Raw genomic sequence first — 23,343 nt, forward strand, 5'->3', positions numbered from 1 at the left:
AACACACACAATCTCAGACACACAAACACACACATTCTCAGACACACAAACACACACATTCTCAGACACACAAACACACACATTCTCAGACACACATTTGTGCATTGTAAATATACCTTTATCTGGTGGTGTTTATGGTGAAATAATTGCTTTAGGTGTGTTGTATGTTCAGGTGTGTTCTTGGCTATGTGAAAGGCATAGTAAGGTTGATATCATTCCATTTATTGTTATAGTATGTAGAATTACATTAGTTAGTAGGAGCTTAGGAGGTGCTGGAGACTTTCAACTTCACTTCCTTTTCAGCTTTGACCTGATCCTATCTGCTGTCTTTACCTTGTTCTTTTCTCCTTCTTCCTGGTTTCCCTTCCTACTCTCCACCAATCGCAGAGCTCGGACCAGGTCGCCTTGGCCAATGCCACCCTATTGGCTGGCAGCGGGGATGGGCCCGACTGTTCCCTGGCCGACCTATTGGGCTCTGTGGCCGTCTGTCTTCCTTCCTCTGAGACCACTTCTCTTCTTACTGACTCTCTCCTCCACACCTCGACAGTGGTGAGCTTGCAGGCATGCAGACAGACAGACAAATCTAACTCCCAGACCTTATATTTAGGCTATTTTATTACCCTACCTTGTGACTCTATTCTCCTATTCACTATCATGTGTAACAGACACAAATGTTACTGAAATACTGTACAGACTAAACACTAATCACCAGTGCCACCTGGTGGCCACTTATTGACAGTTACGTCCAGTAGAAACCATACAACACAATGTAGTTGAGTGGAAGTGCTTCTCCGTGCCTCATCTTACCTCTGAGCTTGCTGTCCCCATAGAGATAAAATGTGTTCTGTTTAATTCCATGGTCGTCCCTCTTCTCTTCACGTAGAGTGTGGACGAGGGTGGCGAGGGTGAGTATGTCAACCTGTACTCATCCAGCCAGGCCAACGGGGAGCTGCCACTCTGCCTCAGAGTAAGTAACACTCAACCTAGATCAGAGACTCAGCAGTAAAAGAAACGGACCCTTTTTTCAGGACCCTGTCTTTCAAAGATAATTCGTAAAAATCCAAATACCTTCACAGATCTTCATTGTAAAGGGTTTAAACACTGTTTCCCATTGCTTGTTCAATGAACCATTAACAATTAATGAACATGCACCTGTGGAACAGTCATTAAGACACTAACAGCTTACAGGCGGTAGGCAATTAAGGTCACAGTTATGAAAACTTAGGACACTAAAGAGGCCTTTCTACTGACTCTGAAAAGCGCCAAAAGAAATGTGCCCAGGGTCCCTGCTCATCTGCGTGAACGAGGATGGCAACAACGACTACCTGAGTTACACCAGAAACACACAATCCCTCCATCAGTGCTCAGACTGTCCGCAATAGGCTGAGAGAGGCTGGACTGAGGGCTTGTAGGCCTGTTGTAAGGCAGGTCCTCACCAGACATCACCGGCAACAATGTCGCCTATGGGCACAAACCCACCGTCGCTGGACCAGACAGGACAGGCAAAAAGTGCTCTTCACTGACGAGTCGCTGTTTTGTCTCACCAGGGGTGATGGTCGGATTCGCGTTTATCGTCGAAGGAATGAGCGTTACATTGAGGCCTGTACTCTGCAGCAGGATCGATTTGGAGATGGAGGGTCTGTCGTGGTCTGAGGCGGTGTGTCACAGCATCATCGGACTGAGCTTGATGTCATTGCAGGCAATCTCAACGCTGTGCGTTACAGGGAAGACATCCTCCTCCCTCATGTGGTACCCTTCCTGCAGGCTCATCCTGACATGACCCTCCAGCATGACAATGCCACTAGACATACTGCACATTCTGTGTGTGATTTCCTGCAGGACATGAATGTCAGTGTTCTGCCATGGCAAGCGAATAGCCCAGATCTCAATCCCATTGAGCACGTCTGGTACCTGTTGGATCGGAGGGTGAGGGCTAGGGCCATTCCCCCCCAGAAATGTCCGGGAACTTGCCGGTGCCTTGGTGGAAGAGTGGGGTAACATCTCACAGCAAGAACTGGCAAATCTGGTGCAGTCCATGAGGAGGAGATGCACTGCAGTACTTAATACAGCTGGTGGCCACAGCAGATACTGACTGTTACTTTTGATTTTGACCCCCCTATGTTCAGGGACACATTATTCCACTTCTGTTAGTCACATGTCTGTGGAACTTGTTCAGTTTATGTCTCAGTTGTTGAATCTTGTTATGTTCACACAAATATTTACACATGTTGAGTTTGCTGAAGATAAACGCAGTTGACAGCGAGAGGACGTTTCCTTTTTTTGCTGAGTTTATGTCCTCACCACAGATCTAGGATCAAATCATTCTACCCACAATCCTAACAGTAACCATTAGGGGGATGATCAAAGATCTGATTCTGTATCAGTGGTTAATGTCTTCTACCTGTGCCAACGGTTACTTTATGAATATAATAATAAATAATATATGCCATTTAGCAGACGCTTTTATCCAAAGCGACTTACAGTCATGTGTGCATACATTCTACGTATGGGTGGTCCCGGGATTCGAACCCACTACCCTGGCGTTACAAGCGCCATGCTCTACCAACTGAGCTACAGAAGGACCATGATGTGTTGGTGTTCTATGTGTCCTGCTCCTCATCCTACCTTGACAGAGCTTACTCTTCCCCAACAGGAGCCCAACTCTGCTGACGAAGTCCTTGAAGACCCCTCTCCACAGATGCCCTCCTCCAATAGCAAGGCGGCTCTGGACAAGGACAGGTAACGGGGTTACCACTAGGGTTACATTGCATAAACACTCTCCCCATTCAGCCGTTACGTCATTACTTGATCTGGTAATCCTAGAAGATTAAACGCCAATTGAATTAAATGGATACTGATTAATGACCAATTCTATATGTAAGCATAGAGAGAATTATTAGTTGAGACAAAGTCCATTCATCAATTTGAATGGAACATTTTTCATGGGTGACTATTCTATTATAGGTAGTCATTCTATTTCTATGTATATAAATCCAGGTACACTGATCTAATGGCGCGTCTGTCTGTCTGTCTAGGAGGCAGAAGTCAACAGACTCTGCGCCTTGTGACGAGGAAGTGGATGAGCTCTCTCTCATTGACCACAAAGAGATCATGTCCAGGATTACACTAAAACAAGAGGTAACGTATCCCTCATTCACTACGGCACTAACAGTATTACCACCAATGTCTATTGGCTAAGCATCGTATAGAGAAAAGTATGTGGTTGTCTTTGGCTACTGCGCTTTCCTTCAATGGGATTCTATTCATAATAACAATATAATATAGTCCATTTATAGCGGACACTTTTATTCAAGACTAGTTCGTCATCCGTTTTAAGCCTTTTAAGAATGCGTGGCCCCAGGTATTCATGATACATAATGTTAGTGAGACGCTGAAACAAAAGACTACACATAAGAAAACTCTCAGTCCACTACTGACCTCTAGAAGAAATTCTCAGGAACTGCAGGGCACGTTTCTCCATTAAAATGTATTTTCCTTTTTTCTGTTTGGTGCAGTCTGACAGGCAGGAGAGTCTGTGTGTGTGTGTGTGATTTGTGTGAAATGGTGGTCCCCACTCTGCAAGGTCAGATGTAGCAATAGCAAGAGGGAGGGGGTAAGGGAGGGAGGGAGGGAGGGAGGAAAGGGTGGGAGGGAGGGAGGGAGGAAAGGGAGGGAGGAAGAAAGGGTGAAGGAAGGAAAGGGTGGAAGGGAGGGAGGAAAGGGTGGGAGGGAGGAAAGGGAGGGAGGAAAGGGTGGGAGGGAGGGAGGGAGGAAAGGGTGGGTGGGAGGAAAGGTTGGGAGGGAGGGGAGGGAGGGTGGGAGGGAAGGAAAGGGTGGGAGGAAGGAAAGGGTGGGAGGGAGGAGAGGGAGGGAGGGAGGGTGGGAGGGAGGAAAGGGGATAAGAGAAGGGAGGTCTGATTAAACAACAAAGGACAGCTGTAAAAGGGTGGGAGGGAGGGAGGAAAGGGTGGGTGGGAGGGAGGAAAGGGTGGGTGGGAGGGAGGGAGGAAAGGGTGGGTGGGAGGGAGGGAGGAAAGGTTGGGAGGGTGGGAGGGATGGAGGAAAGGGTGGATGGGAGGGAGGGAATAAAGGTTGGGAGGGTGGGGAAAGGGAGGGAGGGAGGGAGGAAAGGTTGGGAGGGTGGAAGGAAAGGGTGGGTGGGAGGGAGGAAAGGGTGGGTGGGGGAGGGAGGGAGGAAAGGGTGGGTGGGAGGAAAGGGTGGGAGGGAGGGAGGAAAGGGTGGGTTGGAGGGAGGGAGGAAAGGGTGGGAGGTGGGAAAGGTTGGGAGGGTGGGTGGGAGGGAGGGAGGGTGGGAAGAAAGGTTGGGAGGGTGGGAGGAAGGTTGGGAGGAAAGGGTGGGAGGGGGGAGGAAATGGTGGGAGGGGGGAGGGAGGGAGGGGAGGGAGGAAGGTTAGGAGAGAGGGAGGGTGGGAGAAAAGGGTGGGAGGGAGGAAAGGGGATAAGAGAAGGGAGGTCTGATTAAACAACAAAGGACAGCTGTAGCAGTAAACAAGGGTATTTTTGTTGGGGATCTGTCAGCTTGTGTGATCAGCCTGTGTCCTGCGTATGCCAGCCAGCCCTCTCTCTCTCTCTCTCTCTCTCTCTCTCTCTCTCTCTCTCTCTCTCTCTCTCTCTCTCTCTCTCTCTCTCTCTCTCTCTCTCCCTCTCTCACTCTCTCCCTCTCTCACTCGTCAGTGGAGCTGGTGCAGGGCTGGAAGGGAGGGAGGGTGAGCATGGACAGAGAGGAGAGAGCTGCATTTTGGGCTAGACTGCATTTTTGCCCTAATCCTCATCAATTCTCTACCTAACCCTCTCTCTCTCTACCCCCACCCCCCCTCTCTCTATCCCTCTATGCCCCCCCGTGCTCTTTTTCTCCATCTATTCATCTCTCCCTCCATCTGTCTTTCTCATTCTCTCTCTCAGAATGATGATGGTCCTGACGTGCGTGCTGGATCAGGGGATATTCTGTTAGTCCACGCCACAGAGACGGAACGCAAAGGTAGGTCGCGTTTATCACCGTTTGACAGCAGCCCCCATTAGACTGTGTGGTTCTGGGTCAGTGGCACAGGCTGTGTATGTATGTATGTGTGTGTGTGGGTGGGTGTTTTCATACTGGACGGGGATCCGATTTACACTTTCTGTCTGTTAAATTGTATGTCAGTATATTCTCCCTTTTTTCACTCTGACATGTGAACAGTTATAAAATAGATATATCTCGCGATAGATAGAACATTCCTGTTTTCCAGATCGTTCTGTCAGAATGGAGATGACCTATTTATACCTATCTATTCAATGTCCCCTCTCCATGCTTTCTAAAGTTCATAGGATCCATCATTAGTTCTCGACCTCAGACTTAAAGGGGTGGTGTTGTCCTCTGCTCCCCGACAGATCTGGTGTTGTACTGTGAAGCCTTCCTGACCACATACAGGACATTCATTAGCCCAGAGGACCTCATTAAGAAGCTGCACTACAGATATCCTTTCGGACGTGCTGGTCGCCTCCAGTGTCTCGATGGCTAGATACTGTCTGTGTGTTGGAAAAGGCAGTGGAAAATGTGTGTATTTACTATGAGGAGAAAAGAGTTGAGAATACGTATATTCTCCTTCACCACCAAGCACATATACCAGGTTCTGTCACAGTCCAGACACATTTAAGAAGCGGGTCAGCAAGAACACCTTCTTTGTGCTGGTTCGAGTGGTGGATGAGCTGTGGTGAGTATGGATGACCCACTCTCTCCATGGAGCCACACAAATGGCTTTTTACTCCAACAAGGGTCTCCAACTGTTTTTTCTGGCCTGTAGCCAGATTGAAGACATTTTGAAGGAATGATTTATTTATTGTCAAGTTGGTCTTACAGGATTAGTTGGCACGTTATTAAACACAAATATATATATTACAGTGACAGATGGTGATGGCCAGATGTGGAGGCGTTGCCTCACTTGTCCCCTGCTCTTTTCCTCTCTCTCGTTTCTTCCCTCACAGTCTGGTGGAGTTGACAGAGGACATCCTGAAGCAGCTGATGGACCTGGTGTTCAGGCTGGTGTGTAACGGCGAGCTGAGCCTGGCCCGCGTGCTCCGCAAGAACATCCTGGACAAGGTCTGTTTTTCTGGTTCACATTACTTTGGACATGAAAGGCACCGTACTATCTACTGCAGGTCAAATACAATGTCATTCTAAACGTACCGTTGTCCAGGTGGAGCAGAAGAAGCTGCTGCGCTGCACCAACTCTCTCAAGCCACTGGCCGCCCGGGGCGTGTCCGCCAGGTAGGGGTCAACACGGGGTCAAAGGTCAGGAGAGTATGGGACCTCTTCTTGCATTTGTGTGGGTGGGTGGGTTGGTTATTCTATCCACAAGGACAGGAAATCAAGGAACATTCTCCCTCGTGGGGGACATTAACCACGTCTCATGGAGGACGAGAGATATACTACATTACTAAAAATATGTGTGGGCACCTGCTTGTCGAACATCTCATTGCAAAATCATAGGCATTAATATGGCGTTTGTCCCCCCTTTGCTGCTATAACAGCTTCCACTCTTCTGGGAAGGCTTTCCACTAGATGTCGGAACATTGCTGCAGGGACTTGCTTCCATTCAGCCACAAGAGCATTAGTGAGGTCGGGCACTGATGTTGGGCGATTAGGCCTGGCGTTCTAATTTATCCCAAAGGTGTTCGGAATGTTCTGTGCTTCCAATTATTTGCCACAAAATTGGAAGCACAGAATCGTCTAGAATGTCATTGTATGGTGTATTGTTAAGATTTCCCTTCACTGGAACTAAGGGGCCTTAGCTTTGCACCACTCCGGTCGACACTTGGCGTTGCACATTGTGATCTTAGGCTTGTGTGTTATCTACCCCGTCATGGAAACCCATTTTGTGAAGCTCCCTACATACGGTTATTGTGCTGACGTTGCGTCCAGAGGTCAGTTTGGAACTCGGTAGTGAGTGTTGCAACCGAGGACAGATGATTTTTACGCGCTTCCTTTTTGCTTCAGCGCCCGGCAGTCCTGTTTTTGTCGCCTGCGCCGTCGTTGCTCCTAGACGTTTCCACTTCTCAATGACAGCATTCACAGTTGAGCAGGGCAGAAATTTGACGAACTGACTTGTTTGAAAGGTGGCATCCTCTTGACGGTGCCACGTTGAAAGTCATTGAGCTCTTCAGTAAGGTCATTCTGCTGCCAATGTTTGTCTATGGAGATTGCATGGCGGTGTGCTCGATTTTATACACCTGTCAGCAACGGGTGTGGCTGAAATAGACGAATTCACTAATTTCAAGGGTTGTCCATGTTTTTTATTTTTTTTTATTGTCTATTCTAAGTTTAGGGTTAGGGTAAGGGGTTAGGGAAAAAAGGATTTTGAATGGAAATTGATTTTAGGTCCCCACGAGAATAGAAGGACATAACTTGTGTGTGTTTACTCCAGGCCCGGAACGCTGCATGACTTCCGCAGCCATGAGATTGCCGATCAGCTCACACTACTGGATGCAGAACTGTTCTACAAAATTGAGGTACCAGAGAGCCCCTAACTATCTCTGCTTTTCTTCACCTTCGCTGCAGAGAAATTGACATTCTGCTCCAGTGACGGATTTAACTCAAATCTCTCCTCTCTCCTTATTTTTTCTATTTTGATAGATTCCTGAGGTGTTGCTTTGGGCCAAGGAGCAGAATGAGGAGAAGAGTCCGAATCTGACTCAGTTCACAGAGCACTTTAACAACATGAGCTACTGGTGAGAGCTGGACCTGAGCCTATACATACAGCCCGTCTATGCATTACCATATAAATCACCTAGCTTTGTAATGACCAGTCAACATCTCACAATGGCACATTTTCACTTTCTCACACACACACCATCTCGCTTTCAGTTCAATTCAAAGGGCTTTATTCGCATGGGAAACATACAGTACCAGTCAAAGGTTTGAACACACCTACTCATTAAAGGGTTTTTCTTTATTTTTACTATTTTCTACATTGTAGAATAACAGTGAAGACATCAACACTATGAAATAACACATACGGAATCATGTTTAACCAAAAAAGTGTTAAACAAATCCAAATACATTATAGATTCTTCAAAGTAGCCACCTTTTGCCTTGATGACAGCTTTGCACACGCTTGGCATTCTCTCAACCAGCTTTATGAGGTAGTCACCTGGAATGCACATTTCAATTAACAGTTAATTTATGGAATTTATTTCCTTCTTAATGCGTTTGAGACAATCAGTTGTGTTGTGACCAGGTAGGGGTTGAATACAAAAGATAGCCCTGTTTGGTAAAAGACCAAGTCCATGTTATGGCAAGAACAGCTCAAATAAGTAAAGAGAAACGACAGTCCATCATTACTTTAAGACATGAAGGTCAGTCAATCCGGAAAATGTAAAAAAAAAAAACGTTGAAAGTTTCTTCTAGTACAGTCGCAAAAACCACCAAGCACTATGATGAACCTGGCTCTCATGAGGACCACCACAAGGAATGGAAGACCCAGAGGTACCTCTGCTGCAGAGGATAAGTGCATTAGTTAAGTGCACCTCCAATTGCAGCCCAAATAAATGCTTCACAGAGTTCAAGTAACAGACCCATCTCAACATCAACTGTTCAGAGGAGACTGTGAATCAGGCCTTCATGGTCGAATTGCTGCAAGGAAACCACTACTAAAGGACACCAATAAGAAGAGACTTGCTTGGGCCAAGAAACATGAGCAATGGACATTAGACCAGTGGAAATCTGTCCTTTTGGTCTGATGAGTCCAAATTTTAGATTTTTGGTTCCAACCGCCGTGTCTTTGTGAGATGCAGAGTAGGTGAACAGATGATCTGTGTGGTTCTCACCGTGAAGCATGGAGGAGGAGGTGGTGTGGGGGTGCTTTGCTGGTGACACTGTCTGTGATTTGTTTAGAATTCAAGGCACACTTAACCAGCATGGCAACCACAGCATTCTGCAGTGATACACCATCCCATCTGGTTTGCGCTTAGTTGGGACTATTATTTAGTTTTCCACAGGACAATGACCCAACACACCTCCAGGCTGTGTAAGAGCTATTTGACCAAGAAGGAAAGTGATGGTGCTGCATCAGATGACCTGGCCTCCACAATCACCCGACCTCATCCCAATTGAGATGGTTTGGGATGAGTTGAGCTGCAGATATATGGGAACTCCTTAATGATTCCATATGTGTTATAGTTTTGATGTCTTCACTATTATTCTACAATGTAGATTTTTTTATTATTAAAAAAAAAAAAGAGAATTAAGAAAAATTAGGTGTGTCCAAACTTTTGCCCTGTACTGTATGCTTACATTGCCAAAGCAACTGTAGCTCAGTTGGTAGAGCATGGCGCTTGTAACGCCAGGGTAGTGGGTTCGATTCCCGGGACCACCCATACGTAGAATGTATGCACACATGACTGTAAGTCGCTTTGGATAAAAGCGTCCGCTAAATGGCATATACTACTATACTACTACATAATAAACATAACTGAAATAAACAATAAAAAATGAACAGTAAACGGTTACACTCACAAAAGTTTCAAAGGATTAGAGACATTTCAAATGTCACATTTATATGCAGTGTTGTAACGATGTGCAAATAGTTCAAGTACAAAAGGGAAAATAAATCAACCGAAATATAGGTTGAATTTACAATGGTGTTTGTTCTTCACTGGTTGCCCTTTTCTTGTGGCAACAGGTCACACATATTGCTGCTGTGATGGGACACTGGTATTTCACCCAACAGATCATACATTTGGCAGGCGAAAGTGCAACTCAGTTTCCACCTCATTTTGTGGACAGTGTGCACATAAACTGTATTCTCTTGAGAGCCAGGTCTGCCTACGGCGGCCTTTCTCAATAGCAAGGCTATGCTCACTGAGTCTTTACGTAGTCAAAGCTTTCATTAATTTTGGGTCAGTCACAGTGGTCAGGTATTCTGCCACTGTGTACTCTCTGTTAAGGGCCAAATAGCATTCTAGTTGTCTCTGTTTTTTGGTCAATTCTTTCCAATGTGTCGAGTAATTATCTTTTTGTTTTCGCATGATTTGGTTGGGTCTAATTGTGTTGCTGTTGCTGTCCTGTGGCTCTGTGGGGTCTGTTTGTGTTTGTGATCAGAGACCCAGGACCAGCTTGCTAAGGGGACTCTTCTCCAGGTTAATTTCTCTGTAGGTGATGGCTTTGTTATGTAAGGTTTGGGAATCGCTTCCTTTTAGGTGGTTGTAGAATTTAACAGTTCTGTTCTGGATTTGGATAATTAGCGGGTATCGGCCTAATTCTGCTCTGCATGCATTATTTGGTGTTTTGTGTTGTACACAATGTTTTTGCAGAATTCTGCATGCAGAGTCTCAATTTGGTGTTTGTCCTATTTTGTGAATTCTTGGTTGGTGAGCGGACCCCAGACCTCACAACCATTAAGGGCAATGGGTTCTGTAACTGATTCCAAGTATTTTCAGATTCTAATTCTCTCACACGCAACACTTTGTTTGTCCTCTAGGGTGCGCTCTCTAATCATTCAGCAGGAGAAAGGCCAGGACCGAGAGAAGCTGCTCCTCAAGTTCATCAAGATCATGAAGGTAACCAATCTCGGCATTTATACAACCACAGCTCTTCCTCTTAACTAGTGTATTTAGTTGATGATTAACTCTCTGGACAACTGTTCTTGTCCCGTTTTTCTTTTTCCCATGTAGCACTTACGGAAGTTGAACAATTTCAACTCGTACTTGGCAATACTGTCTGCCCTGGACTCGGCCCCCATCCGCAGGCTGGAGTGGCAGAAACAGACCTCAGAGGTGAGTCAGACAGTAGTGGATCAAGTCTGACCATAGAGAGATCTAGATATTCATACTCGTGTTTCAATACTTTCTATGGAGTCTCACTTTAATATACTCCGGTATCGTGGTGTGCTATGGGTATAACACATTGTAACACTCTTGTCCTCTCACAGGGATTGGAGGAATACTGTACGTTGATTGACAGTTCGTCGTCTTTCAGAGCGTACCGGGCGGCTCTGGCCTTCGTGGAGCCTCCGTGCATCCCATACCTGTAAGTCTGTGTTTCATGTACAACTGAGCTAGGTAATGTTGAATGTAAGTGTTTGTGTGTTTTGCCTGTTCTTCCTAGGACTGTTTGTCTATATTTAGCCTCTCTCTCTTCCATTTCTCTTCTTCTCTCCTTTTCCAGTGGTTTGATCCTGCAGGACCTGACCTTCGTCCACCTGGGGAACCCGGACCTCATCGACGGGAAGGTCAACTTCTCCAAGCGCTGGCAGCAGTTCAACATCCTGGACAGCATGAGGCGCTTCCAGCAAGTGTGAGTATTTATTTTATTTAACCTTTATTTAAGCAGGTAAGTCCCATTGAGACCCATTGATATGAGGGGACAAGTGTGAGTAGAACTGCATCCACAAAACTCCAAACAGATTGAGAGTGTGGTAACCTCACATTATGATAGATGAATATGTTATATTTAATGTAATTCAATAAGACTACAATAATTATCCCACGAGGTAAGCAGTGATCCACAGTGTACATTACAACCTCCATGTTAACCCCCATACAACAGAAAGGTTGACCATGTACACTGAGGAACACCTTCCTAATATTGAGTTGCACCCCCCTCCCTTTTGCCCTCAGAACAGCCTCAATTCGTCGGGCATGGACTCGACAAGGTGTCAAAAGTGTTCCACAGGGATGCCGGCCCATGTTGACTCTAATGCTTCCCACAGTTGTGTCAAGTTGGCTGGATGTCCTTTGGGTGGTGGACCGTTCTTGATACATGGGAAACTGTTTAGCATGAAAAACCCAGCAGTGTAGGCACACATACTCAGTCCATGTCTCAAGGCTTAAAAATCCTTCTTTAACCTGTCACCTCCCCTTCATCTACACCGACTGATGTGGATTTAACAAGTGACATTAATATGGGATCATAGCTTTCACCTGGTCAGTCAGTCATGGAAAGACATAGGCATCTCTTTGATCGACTCGTTCTGTCTTTCCCACCCACCCCAGGCATTACGAGCTGAAGCGCAACGACGACATAGTCTGCTTCTTCAACGACTTCAGCGACCATCTGGCCGAGGAGGCGTTGTGGGAACTCTCACTGAAGATCAAGCCACGCAACATCACCCGGCGGCGGACGGAGCGCGAGGAGAAGACTTAGGAAGGGGGGGGTTAGCGGTGCGGCGTGGCCCCCGAGACCACAGCCAGGGCTCGCCGAGGGACCTCCACTGTGCTACAGATGGACAGAAAGGATAGATGGATGGACACAATCAACTGGACCTCACTAACAGGGGAAGAAAGACTGACTAGGGCTGGACCAGACCAGAGGATATACAGTAGGCTAGTAGGGGGGAAAAGACTGCCATGGTTTACAGTGACTCTGATACACTGGGAGATTATGGGGAGATTATGACTGGGGGTTACATTGGATTCTCTCCACCCAGAACTGCAGTTGGCAGGAGACAAATTCCTAACCAACAGTAGGAGAAAGACTGGTGCCAAGGGAGAAGAGGAGAACTTCATATAAGGAGAGGAGGTGGAGATGTCGAACAACTGAAGAGACTGCTCCCTGTCCTCTCCCATTTGAATGTATAAACGTGCGTGTCAGCGAGTGTGTGAGGTGAAATCCCCAGATATTCCCTCCCTCACCCTACAGAGTGTGGGCCATCCTGGGGTCAGTCCCGACTGCTCCCTCTCCTGACTTAACTTCCTTGTATCCTTGGAATCCTCAGTATTCCGGACTATATTCTGCCATGAACTCTGTCACAATGCAGACTTGACTGGGCAAGAATGTGGTTTTCGGAAATTGACATTTGAGGGGTTAGGCGAGGTGGAGGACCACAAAGGGACTAGACTTGTAACAAGAGTGTATTATTATTAATATTATGAATCATATATGGTTATGATTTATTATATACAGTGCTCCTTTTGTTCTTAAAAAGGATTTGTCTATTAAGAGAAGTGCCATACAAATGTGCACTCAAAAAAGCTAAGCGAAAAAAACTAAACCCACAAAAAGAGAAAGTACTAAAGATGCTGTGATCTGTCTGACATATACAATCATCATGTGCCATGTTTGAGTAAGAGAACTGTCAGGCAACCAGGCCTGTGTCCCAGTAAAGGGGGGGGGTGGTGTGTCTGGGTTCGTCAGTCCATTGTGTGCTGTAGTTATTCATTATTCCTTTGGAATAATGGTGTCATCCAACTCCAATAAAACTGCTCTGTTTCTATACATCTATACTCTACATCTACTACTCTACTGAATGGAAGAGGTTTGTCATACTATGCTACTTACTTCCTCGTTATGGGCCAAATCCCAACAAGATCTGCACTCGTAACTTTTACATTATCATGCATTGATGTCAATGGGAGGCTTGTTGTGCTCATTAGGGTAAAAAATAACCACAAGCCTCTGATAGTGAACATATTTTATTTCTTAAATATCATGGTCATTAGGAAAATGCTTTAAAAAATAAATTCACAAGGCATGAATTTACCATGGCATCAAGGGATGTTCCAGCCAATATGTCACAATCCAAACAGCCTACACATTAGAAGGTGATAAATATTGTACTTATCTGATTTCCACATGTTCAGATGCAATATAACACATTTTAAGCAGCAAACAAAGCCAAAATCAAAACAGACATTTAAAAAAAAAAAAAAAGAGCTTATTTTTTTTTCCACCATCTCACTCCTATGGCAGCCGGAGGTAGTCAAACCACTGCAGGCTAAAAATGTACACATGGAAGACGGAGTAATTTTTAAAAAATTAAAAAGAGTTGTCATACCTGCTCATGATATCTATATCAGTGATATATTAATGAATTATCTTGGATGTATTCTCAAGGCTTCCCTATCTGATTGGATGCTCTGCAGTCTGCAGGTGAGTCACAGGAGCTAGTCCCCCCCCCAGCTCTCCCCCATCCCAAACCTAGTCAGCAAAAGCATCAACCCTCAATTCTAAATACATACTACAAAACACACACACATATATATAGTAGACAGACTGACAGACAGTAAACACTGATTTTTGTCTCAGTGGGGGCGACTGCTGGGCTCTAGTAGGACCCTCTTCCCTGGGGGGAAGTTGGCCAGGTCCCCCTGCTCTGAGGCGGCCCGCTTGAAGCCCCGGCTGTGCCCGTTGACTGCTCCTCCACGGTGCCACTTACAGAGGTCCCCATTCAAGATGTCCTGGATGTGCTGCACAATGAGGTTGATGGCCACTGCGGAGAGAAAGGCAGATTAATATGAGGGAAGGGGAAGAAGAGAGGGATGGAGATTCTTCATGATTCATGAGTGTTATTATTACCCATGTTGTCAACTCCTCTAGGAATAATGACATCTGCATATTTCTTGGTCTGGAAAAAAATAACCGTTATCAATCTCATTTTGGTAGCTAATGCTCTGAAAAGACTGGATTTTGAGCAGAATATACAGTACCAGTCAAAAGTTTGGACACACCTACTCATTCAAGGGTCGTTCTTTATTTTTTACATTATAGAATAATAGACATTAAAACTATGGAATCAATCATGTAGTAACCAAAAAAACCTGTTAAACAAATCCAAATATATGATGTATTTTAGTCTTCAAAGTAGCCACCCTTTTTGCCTTGACAGTTTTGTAATTGAGTCACATTTAAACGTCTCATTGCCGTTAATCAGCAGACTGAATATCTGTTGTGTGTCATATTGTGTATATAATTGGGCCTATTGATAATGTATTCGTGTCCAGTATCTGTTTGTGTATTGTTAAGTGTGGCAGCGCTGGACATTTACAGGCAAGCAGAACTCCTCGAAGGCTGGCTTAACGAACGTGGTGTACTGGGTGAGGATCTGCTCCAGGTCTCTGCCTCTCTTCATATCCCGCAGAACTGCAGGTAAAATCCCACAACAAGCAGATCAGGACCAAGACGTGACAAATATGTATATCCAAGATGCTCGAGTGAAGTATGGAAGTGCACGTGACAATCTATAGATGGTACATCCTCTTAATTTGTGTGTCAGTAGTACCTCTGCGAGACAGTCTGACATCAGAGTCTGTGTCCACAAAGAGCTTCATGTGAAACATATCCCTCACTTCCTGAGAGTAGAAAACCAGGATCCCTTCAAAGAGCACCACGTCTGCCGGGTACACTGTTATCCTGTCCTGCAGCCTGGAACACACACACATAAACTAAACACATGTAGTACACACAAAGACACAATCTATACACAGACAAACTTTCATGATTGGTATGTTTACTGAACAAAACTATAAAACGCAACATGCAAAAATTTCAAAGAGTTACAGTTCAAATATGGAAATCGGTCAATTGAAAAATGCATTAGGCCCTAATATATGGATTTCACATGACTGGGAATACAGATATTCAGCCATTGGTCACAGATACCTTAACAAATTAAAAGGTAGGTGTGACCACCATACACCTCAAGAAGTGTAAAGTTGGTGGATATTGGCGGGAACTGGAACATGTTATCGGTCCAGAGCATCCCAAATGGGTGACTGGTGTCTGATGAGTATAAGAAGAATGGAAGAACTGGGACATTTTCCGTTTCCAGGAACTGTGTACAGATCCTTGCAACATGGGGCCATGCATTATCATACTGAAACATGAGGTGATGGCGGCAGTGGGCTCAACAATGGGCCTCAGGATCTCGTCACGGTATCTCTGTGCATTCAAATTGCGGTCGATAAAAATGCAATTGTGTTCGTTGTCCGTAGCTTATGGCTGCCCGTAGCATAACCCCACCCCCACCATGGGGCACTCTGTTCACAACGTTGACAATAGTAAACCGCTCGCCCACACGACGCCATACACGTGGTCTGCATTTGTTAGGCCGGGCATACTACCAAATTCTCTAAAAATTGATCAATTAAAAGTGTGGGTTCACAGCTCCAATCCAGATGTGTTGGTCATTACTGAGACGTGATTAAGAAAGAGTGTTCTAAATACTGATGTTAACCTTTCTGGTTATAACCTTTTTCGGCAAGACAGATCTTCCAAAGGTGGGAAGAATACCAAGGAACACCTTCAGTGCTCTGTTGTCTTCACCAAGTCTGTCCACAAACAATTTGATTTGCTGGTTTTAAGCATTAAACTTTCAAATAGCTCTTTGTTGACTGCTGCTGGGTGCTATCGTTCTCCATCAGCACCGGCCTGTACCCTACCTGCCCTAAACTCTCTCCTGGCCCCAAATTCTCTCCTGGCCCCTTACACCAAGTCTGAATTTGTCCTGCTAGGTAAACTAAACTGGGACATGCTTAAACCACCTGACCAAGTCCTAAAGCAATGGGACTCCCTAAATCTTTCTCAGATTATTACCAGTCCCACAAGGTATGACTCCAAGCACCCAGAAAAGGCTACTCTTCTTGATGTTATCCTCACAAATAATCCTGATAGGTATCAGTGTGGTGTTTTCTGTAATGACCTTAGTGATCACTGTTTTACAGCCTGTTTTCATAATGGCTGCTCAGTGAAACAACCTGTTCTGATTGTCATAGATGCTTGATAAAAAACTTTAATGAGCAAGCCTTCCTTTATGAACTGGCCTTTGTGAAATGGTACAGAATCTGCAATAAAATCTGGGATAGAGGGTTTAGACCCTTTCTTCTTTAAGGTTGCAGCCCCTATCATCACCAAGCCTATCTCCGATCTTTTTAACCTCTCTCCTTTCTGGGGAGGTTCCCATTGCTTGGAAGGCAGCCACAGTTCATCCTTTATTTAAAGGGGGAGATCAAGCTGATCCTAACTGTTTTAGGCCTATTTCTATGTTGCCTTATTTATCAAAAGTGTTGAAAAAAACTTGTCAATAATCCACTGACTGGCTTTCTTGATGTCTATAGTATTCTCTCTGGTATGCAATCTGGTTTCCGCTCAGGTATGGATGTGTCACTGAAACCTTAAAGATCTTCAATGATGTCATCATTGCCCTTGATTCTAAGCAATGTTGTGTTGCTATTTTTATTGACTTGGCCAAAGCTTTGTATACAGTAGACCATTCCATTCTTGTGGGCCGGCTAAGGAGTATTGGTGTCTCTGAGGGGTCTTTGGCCTGGTTTGCTAACTACCTCAAAGAAGGTAGGAAGTATAAAGTCAGGGGATCTGCTGTCTCAGCCACTGCCTGTCACAAAGGGAGTACCCCAAGGCTCAATCCTAAGCACCACGCTCTTCTCAATTTACATCAACAACAGCTCAGGCAGTAGGAAGCTCTGAGCCAGAAATTGTAGTTTTTCTAGGTGGCTCCCATTTTGGCTGTAGTGTTTCCAAGCGCGTGAATGAGAGCGCGTTCTTCGGTATTTTTCTCTGTTAAAGACAATAACGATTCTCCATCTTAAATTGTATTGTTTATTTATGTATTAGGGTACGTAAATGTTCTGGCCCAGCAACTCCAAGATTTTTGCACATACTGTTGACTAAAAATCAGAAACAAAATGTCAGTTTGATGATAAGGTTGGGGCATAGCCATAGCAGAGTGAAATAGCTGGTACGTTTCAACATTGTCAGACAGACAGAAAACAAGCCAATAATTTAATAGATGGCTTGGTGTCAAGTGACATCCTGATGTGTCTGTTTTCAGTGTTTAGCACACTATTCCCTAAGGTTTGATTATAAACGTTGTTTGACTTGTTTGGAAAAGTTTATTAGTAACGTTTGGGATTCATTTTGTATGCTATGCATTTTGATGGAGGGAAACTGGGTGGATTGACTGAAGCGCGCCAGCTAAACTGAGTTTTTATGGATATAAAGAAGGACATTATCGAACAAAAGGACCATTTGTGATGTATCTGGGACCTTTTGCAGTGCCAACAGAAGAATATCATCAAAGGTAAGGCATTTATTATATCGCTGTGTCACACCTGCCTGGTGGAAATATGTTTTTCATGGTTTTGTATGCGGGGCGCTGTCCTCAAATAATCGCATGGTGTGCTTTTGCCGTAAAGCCTTGTTGTTCTCATGCGTTGCTGCCTTGCTATGTTGTCATCTTAGGTCTCGCTCTCTCTGTAGTGTTGTGTTGTCTCTCTTGTCGTGATGTGTGTTTTGTCCTATATTTATATGTTATTTATTTATTTTTAATCCCAGCCTCTGTCCCCGCAGGAGGTCTTTGGCCTTTTGGTAGGCTGTCATTGAAAATAAGAATGTGTTCTTAACTGACTTGCCTAGTGAAATAAAGGCTAAATACATTTTTTAAAACAGCTCTGGTGGACATTCCTACATTCAGCATGCCAATTGCACGCTCCCTCAACTTGAGACATCTGTGGCATTTTGTTGTGTGACAAAACCGCACATTTTAGAGTGCCCTTGTCTAATGTTCATGCTGATTAATCCGCTTCTTGATATGCCACACCTGTCAAGTGGATTCTTTATATTGACAAAGGATAAATGCTCACTAACAGGGATGTAAACCAATTTGTGCACAACATTTTAGAAACTTAAGCTTGATGTGCGTATTCATTTTATTTTATTTTTTTCTGCTCATGAAACATGGGACCAACACTTTACATGTTGCATTTATATTTTTGTTCGGTGTGTTTGCAAGATGAGCTGGGTTAGAGACATCTTAGGTCAAAGGTCATGTCTTAGTTCAAGAGTCAACAATCTGAGGTCTGGAATGTGTAGGGTCTTGTCTGAATTCAAAAAGGGCATTTCCAACTGAAATGGTATGTTTCCGTATGGAGTGTTTACCTCACCTGGAATGCGTGACAAAGTCATATGTAGGCACCTCCACCACTGTCCCCTCCACAATATGCTTCAGGGTTTGGTACATCAGCTCGTTGTCGAAAGCATCTGTAATAAACGTTTCAACGTTTATTCACTTTTTCCACCCAGATATGCATTTATTTTATGTTTATAATAATGATTACTTAAAAGTTAACCTACAGTTTTCACATTGTAGCTATAGTTAGAAGAACATTTGCCATTGCTTGATGTAAATGCATGAATTAATTGAATGAATGTAATCTAGTGAGTGATAAGTGCCTGATAGAGTGTGTGTTAATTACAACAATTATACTTATGTTATTACAATATCCATACAGGCCTGTAGTAGTACCTGGGTGGTCAAAATTGTACTGGCCCTTGAGTGCCCTGGCCTTCTGGTCAGGTGTCAAGACTTTGTAGAAGCTGTCTTGGCTGATGATGGCCACTTGCCTCTGACGATGGTCCACCTTATTCTGGCCCAGCAACTCCATGATTTTTGCACATACTGTTGACTAAAAATAAGAAACATAATTTCAGTTTTTTTGATAAGGTTGGGGCATAGCCATAGCAGAGTGAAGTAGCTGGCACATTTCAAAATTGTCAGACAGACAGAAAACAAGACAATTTAATAGTGACATCCCGATGTGTCTGCTTCCAGTGTTTTGCTTTCAGTTCATAGGAAAAACGAAAACTAGCTAACGTTAGCTGGCTACTTTACTGATTGTTGAATCGACCTAGCTAGCTACCCAGACCGCTAGCTAGATAGCTATTCTTATGTAGCTAGTTAACGTTTACCGACCTTGCCACTGGCAGTTCCTCCGCTAACACCGATCAGAAACGGACGGTGCCTTGGCCGCTCCATCTCAAGCGGTCTGGCAGCAGTCATGTCGGGTCAATTGTCGAAGAACAACACGCGTTTGTTGCTAGTCAGCTGCTCTTCCAAAACAATAATCTGTTCCCGTTCATATTTGTAAATACGCGAGAACACGGCCAAGCACTTCCTGGGGCAAAACGAATGTTTGTAAAAACGTCAAAATAAGAGTCCTCATTTGGAACTCTTTAAATGTGTTTATTCTGTAATGTTGCCATTCAATTGGCCACCATTCAGCTGTTATGATCATGTTCATATTGCTTAGGTCTGGTTATCTGGGGGGGCGGACCGACGGTCCAAGGATCCCAGATAGCAGGGACAAAATACACACAGGAGACCACCAGGAGGAGCCCAATATAATTTTCATAGAAACAATCATAAACTGCATCAAATGCCATGCGTATGTGGAGGGATGCACAATGATGATTAACAACCACTCAACGGTTGTTCCAGTGTTCGTTTTCTACATGTAGGCTATTTTAGACTCAAATGTCTAAGGGTGTGGGGGGGGGGGACTGCACACAGCACAGTATCTACTGAAATTCCAAATTCAGACAAAGTTTGTGCTTTCAAAACAACTGGGAACTGTGGTCAAAAAATATGGGGTCAAATCATGACCTCTTCAGGTAGGAAAGTCAGGGCTTGTTTTTTCACAGTTGTCTTGAATGCACTGAAGTTTCCAAGTTCCCAGTTGTTTTGAATGCACCAGGTGTCCCCCGATATGACCTCACAATTATGTCATAATGAGTATTAAAAAAAACCTGCAGAGACAGTGCAAAGGTTTTTCAAAACTCTGCCTGCATCCTGAAGAGTATTTTTTTTTAGCTTACCATTGACAACTGGAGTGAATCTACACGGTAACCTTTATTTAACTCGGCAAGTCAGGTAAGAACAAATTCTTATTTACAATGACGGCCTACACCAGCCAAACCCGGACGACGCTGGGCCAGTTGTGCCCTATGGGACTCCCCATCACGGCCGTGACACAGCCTGGATTTGAACCAGGGTGTCTGTAGTGACGCCTCGCACTGAGACCGCTTGCCTTAGACCGCTGTGCCACTCGGGAGCACTAATAGGTGCCCAATTAGGTGCCTAGATTTTTTTTCTAATGAATACATGTTTCTTTTTAATTGCAGTTGTCCCAGAATTTCTATAGACATTTCTTAATTTCCACTTGGAAAAAAACTATTTAATATCGAGGCTAAGCTGATTGTGTGGACAAACTATAGGAATATACTTGTGAGGAGCTTAGGCTATTAGCCTACCTCTAAACACAAGATAGGCCTACAAAGATATCCTGGTAGACTGAATGGTCGATGTTTGTTTTTTTAAGTGCCTATTCACGTAGATAGCCTACTCTTTACAGGTACCCCACTGGTAAATAGCCTGTAGGGGAAGAGGTTTTTACATAGTTCTAGGATGCATCCCAAATGGCACACTATTCCCTATAATGTGCACTACTTTTGACCAAAGCCCTATCGACCTGGGTCAAAAGTAGTACACAATGTAGGGAATAGGGTGCCATTTTAGGACATATCTTCCAAGACTGTATCTTGGACTATCAGAAAACACAAATTCAATATGTACAGTATCATTGACAGTAGCTTGACAGTAGCTGTGCAGTTATACACATTGTTACAGTGTGGTTTTTATTATTTTGATGAGATATATTGTATTTCAAGCATAGAAGTGGGTTAATTGGTTTAAGGAAAACTACACCCCAAAACTATATTTTGGTATTTGTTTCATTAGTCAACTGTTGATATAGTCCCAAAATGTTTTGCACATCAGCAATCGAGTTTTCAAGATGTTTAACTTTCAAAACACAGACCTGACCTGCATTTTGCAATGGACTAATGAAACAAACAACAAAATATAGTTTTTGTAAAAAACAAAATGAAAATAGGCGTATATCGCTCTGGTCTGGTGATTGGTTGTCTTTCAGGGTGGGTGTGTGGTCATGATAACATTATGTAACTGACAGTTAGACTTACAGGTTATGTCGTTGTCTTTTGTATGTGTCCGCTGTGCGGGGGAAATGATAATACAAGCGGAACTACGTAGCTAATACTGTTGTAACGGGGATCCTTATTGTAGCAACACACTTTTGGAGGGAAGGCAATCCTGCGCTGCGTTGGCTAAGTTTTCATGTCATCGGGTGTAGTTCATAAAGGTTGAAGAGTGTATGTTAGGATGAAGTGTGAATTCATGTCAGGAATAATAAGTGGGAAGTTTGATTTCCTCCCTTCTGTAATAAGCAGCCAATGAGGTATTTGTTCCTTTATTCATGTGTTTATTCTGAACTCGTTATAACGCCGGTTAAACTGTTATGTATGTAAGCACTTCAGAGTTATACCAAGCTAATAAGTCACTCGTAAAATAAGGTTGTAAGAGTGTGCTTAACTGTATTTTTCATGTACTTTATAGTTCTCACGGAAGGTGATAATTCTGACTAAAACTACAGAATAAAGCCGCCAGTTAAAATCAAGGAACGGTTGTGCTCGTGGTTACTGAAGGGAGCTACACATTACATCACAATCTTTACGTCATAAAGTGGTTGGCCATAGCATTACTGTCACTTTACTGCAAATTGTCACTTAAGAGTTAAATTCGGGTTCAAAATCATTGCTATATCTTGGATGGTTATTTTGAAGTGTTTGGTGGTAAAGTAGTTGTGACCACTTGTGATTTAGTGGAACAATTTAATTGAGATTATTTAAATAATGTAAGAAGATTTATAAGCCATAGTGTCTATTTTTCAGGATTACAGTAATAAGGGAACTATGGAAAAGTTCTCCTTCCCGGGGTTCATCATAAGAATGGTTAGAATCTCATTTCTTTCTCACAACCTTCATAAAGTCAAAACTCCAGTGCTTTTAAAATCATAATTTTGACATATGAGCTTTTCTAAGACTGAAAATGACCAGCTTGTGTCATGATAACCTCTTATTACTGACTGCATATTTATCATTATTTTAATTTTCTAGCCAATCAGACTGCACGGAACGATTCCCAAACTCCCCAGGCTCACAACACCCCAGCCTCACAACTTCTCACAACTCCCCAGCCTCACTCTAAGTCCCAATCTGTATGCTAAATATGTATTCCTTTTCTAAAGTGGTCCAGTCTCACAATTCATGGTCAATTGAACTAACTATGGCTTGATCTAGTGTCAACATTATACCTTCTTGATACTCTATATCAGGTATTCCCAAACACCCTCGGGGGTACCGCCAAATAAAAATGTGATTAACATTTTTTTATTTTTTTTATCTCAAATGTTTTCTTTTTTGCTTCACATTTTCAAACAGTCCATTTATGTTTTTCAACGGGGCTATACATTTGTCTGAGGTTTTTTTCTCTCGCCTGAGTAGCCTCGTTTCACTGCCAAAAATAAAATGGAACCATCTAGTGTTCAGCGAAATAACAACACAATGTCAAATACAGGTAGCCTCGTCAAATAATTAACATCCAATCACATTAACCGTTACTCTCTCGCAGGAATTCCACTAACGGTCCGTATGTAGCCAAACGTAGCTGCTGCTCATTCGGTTTGCTCGAAAATTGATAAATGTTTTTTAAAAAGCAAGGCACACGTCCATAGAGACAAATACCAGCTCTACTGCTACTACCAGCAGTACTACACCTTCACCTGTCGACAACACAAGTTGTTCTGCTTCCACGAGCACATCCAATGCTAGCATCAGTAATTCTACATTTGTTGTTAGCCCAGCTAGCATGTACACTGACAGTTGTGAATCTGATTGCAGCCGATGAGCTACTGCCCCCT

At 43.8% G+C, this 23,343-nt stretch overlaps 2 protein-coding genes across 2 annotated transcripts in view; one reads left to right on the plus strand and one right to left on the minus strand.

Moving 5' to 3' along the window:
* LOC118385597 (rap guanine nucleotide exchange factor 1-like) overlaps positions 1–13,210 on the plus strand; it is a 100,039-nt gene extending 86,829 nt beyond the window's left edge. The window contains exons 13-28 of the mRNA XM_052521649.1: positions 388–549; positions 884–967; positions 2,654–2,739; positions 3,036–3,138; positions 4,924–4,999; positions 5,389–5,473; positions 5,619–5,711; positions 5,983–6,097; positions 6,195–6,265; positions 7,422–7,506; positions 7,631–7,725; positions 10,476–10,554; positions 10,669–10,770; positions 10,926–11,023; positions 11,162–11,290; positions 11,989–13,210. Coding sequence (XP_052377609.1) covers positions 388–549; positions 884–967; positions 2,654–2,739; positions 3,036–3,138; positions 4,924–4,999; positions 5,389–5,473; positions 5,619–5,711; positions 5,983–6,097; positions 6,195–6,265; positions 7,422–7,506; positions 7,631–7,725; positions 10,476–10,554; positions 10,669–10,770; positions 10,926–11,023; positions 11,162–11,290; positions 11,989–12,139 — 1,614 coding nt within the window. The 3' untranslated portion in view covers positions 12,140–13,210. The remainder of the gene's footprint in view (positions 1–387; positions 550–883; positions 968–2,653; positions 2,740–3,035; positions 3,139–4,923; positions 5,000–5,388; positions 5,474–5,618; positions 5,712–5,982; positions 6,098–6,194; positions 6,266–7,421; positions 7,507–7,630; positions 7,726–10,475; positions 10,555–10,668; positions 10,771–10,925; positions 11,024–11,161; positions 11,291–11,988) is intronic.
* Positions 13,211–13,391: 181 nt separating this feature from the next.
* LOC118385531 (uridine-cytidine kinase 1-like) lies at positions 13,392–19,724 on the minus strand. Its single transcript, XM_035772740.2, has 7 exons — positions 19,482–19,724; positions 19,035–19,194; positions 18,673–18,769; positions 14,994–15,136; positions 14,760–14,854; positions 14,291–14,339; positions 13,392–14,204 (listed from the first exon to the last, which is right to left on the minus strand). The coding sequence occupies exons 1-7, from the start codon at positions 19,566–19,568 to the stop codon at positions 14,017–14,019; spliced, it is 819 nt and encodes a 272-aa protein (XP_035628633.1). The 5' UTR covers positions 19,569–19,724; the 3' UTR covers positions 13,392–14,016.
* Positions 19,725–23,343: the final 3,619 nt, after the last annotated feature.

The sequence above is a fragment of the Oncorhynchus keta genome, chromosome 6 (assembly GCF_023373465.1).
Source record: "Oncorhynchus keta strain PuntledgeMale-10-30-2019 chromosome 6, Oket_V2, whole genome shotgun sequence".
NCBI classification, from domain to species: domain Eukaryota; kingdom Metazoa; phylum Chordata; class Actinopteri; order Salmoniformes; family Salmonidae; genus Oncorhynchus; species Oncorhynchus keta.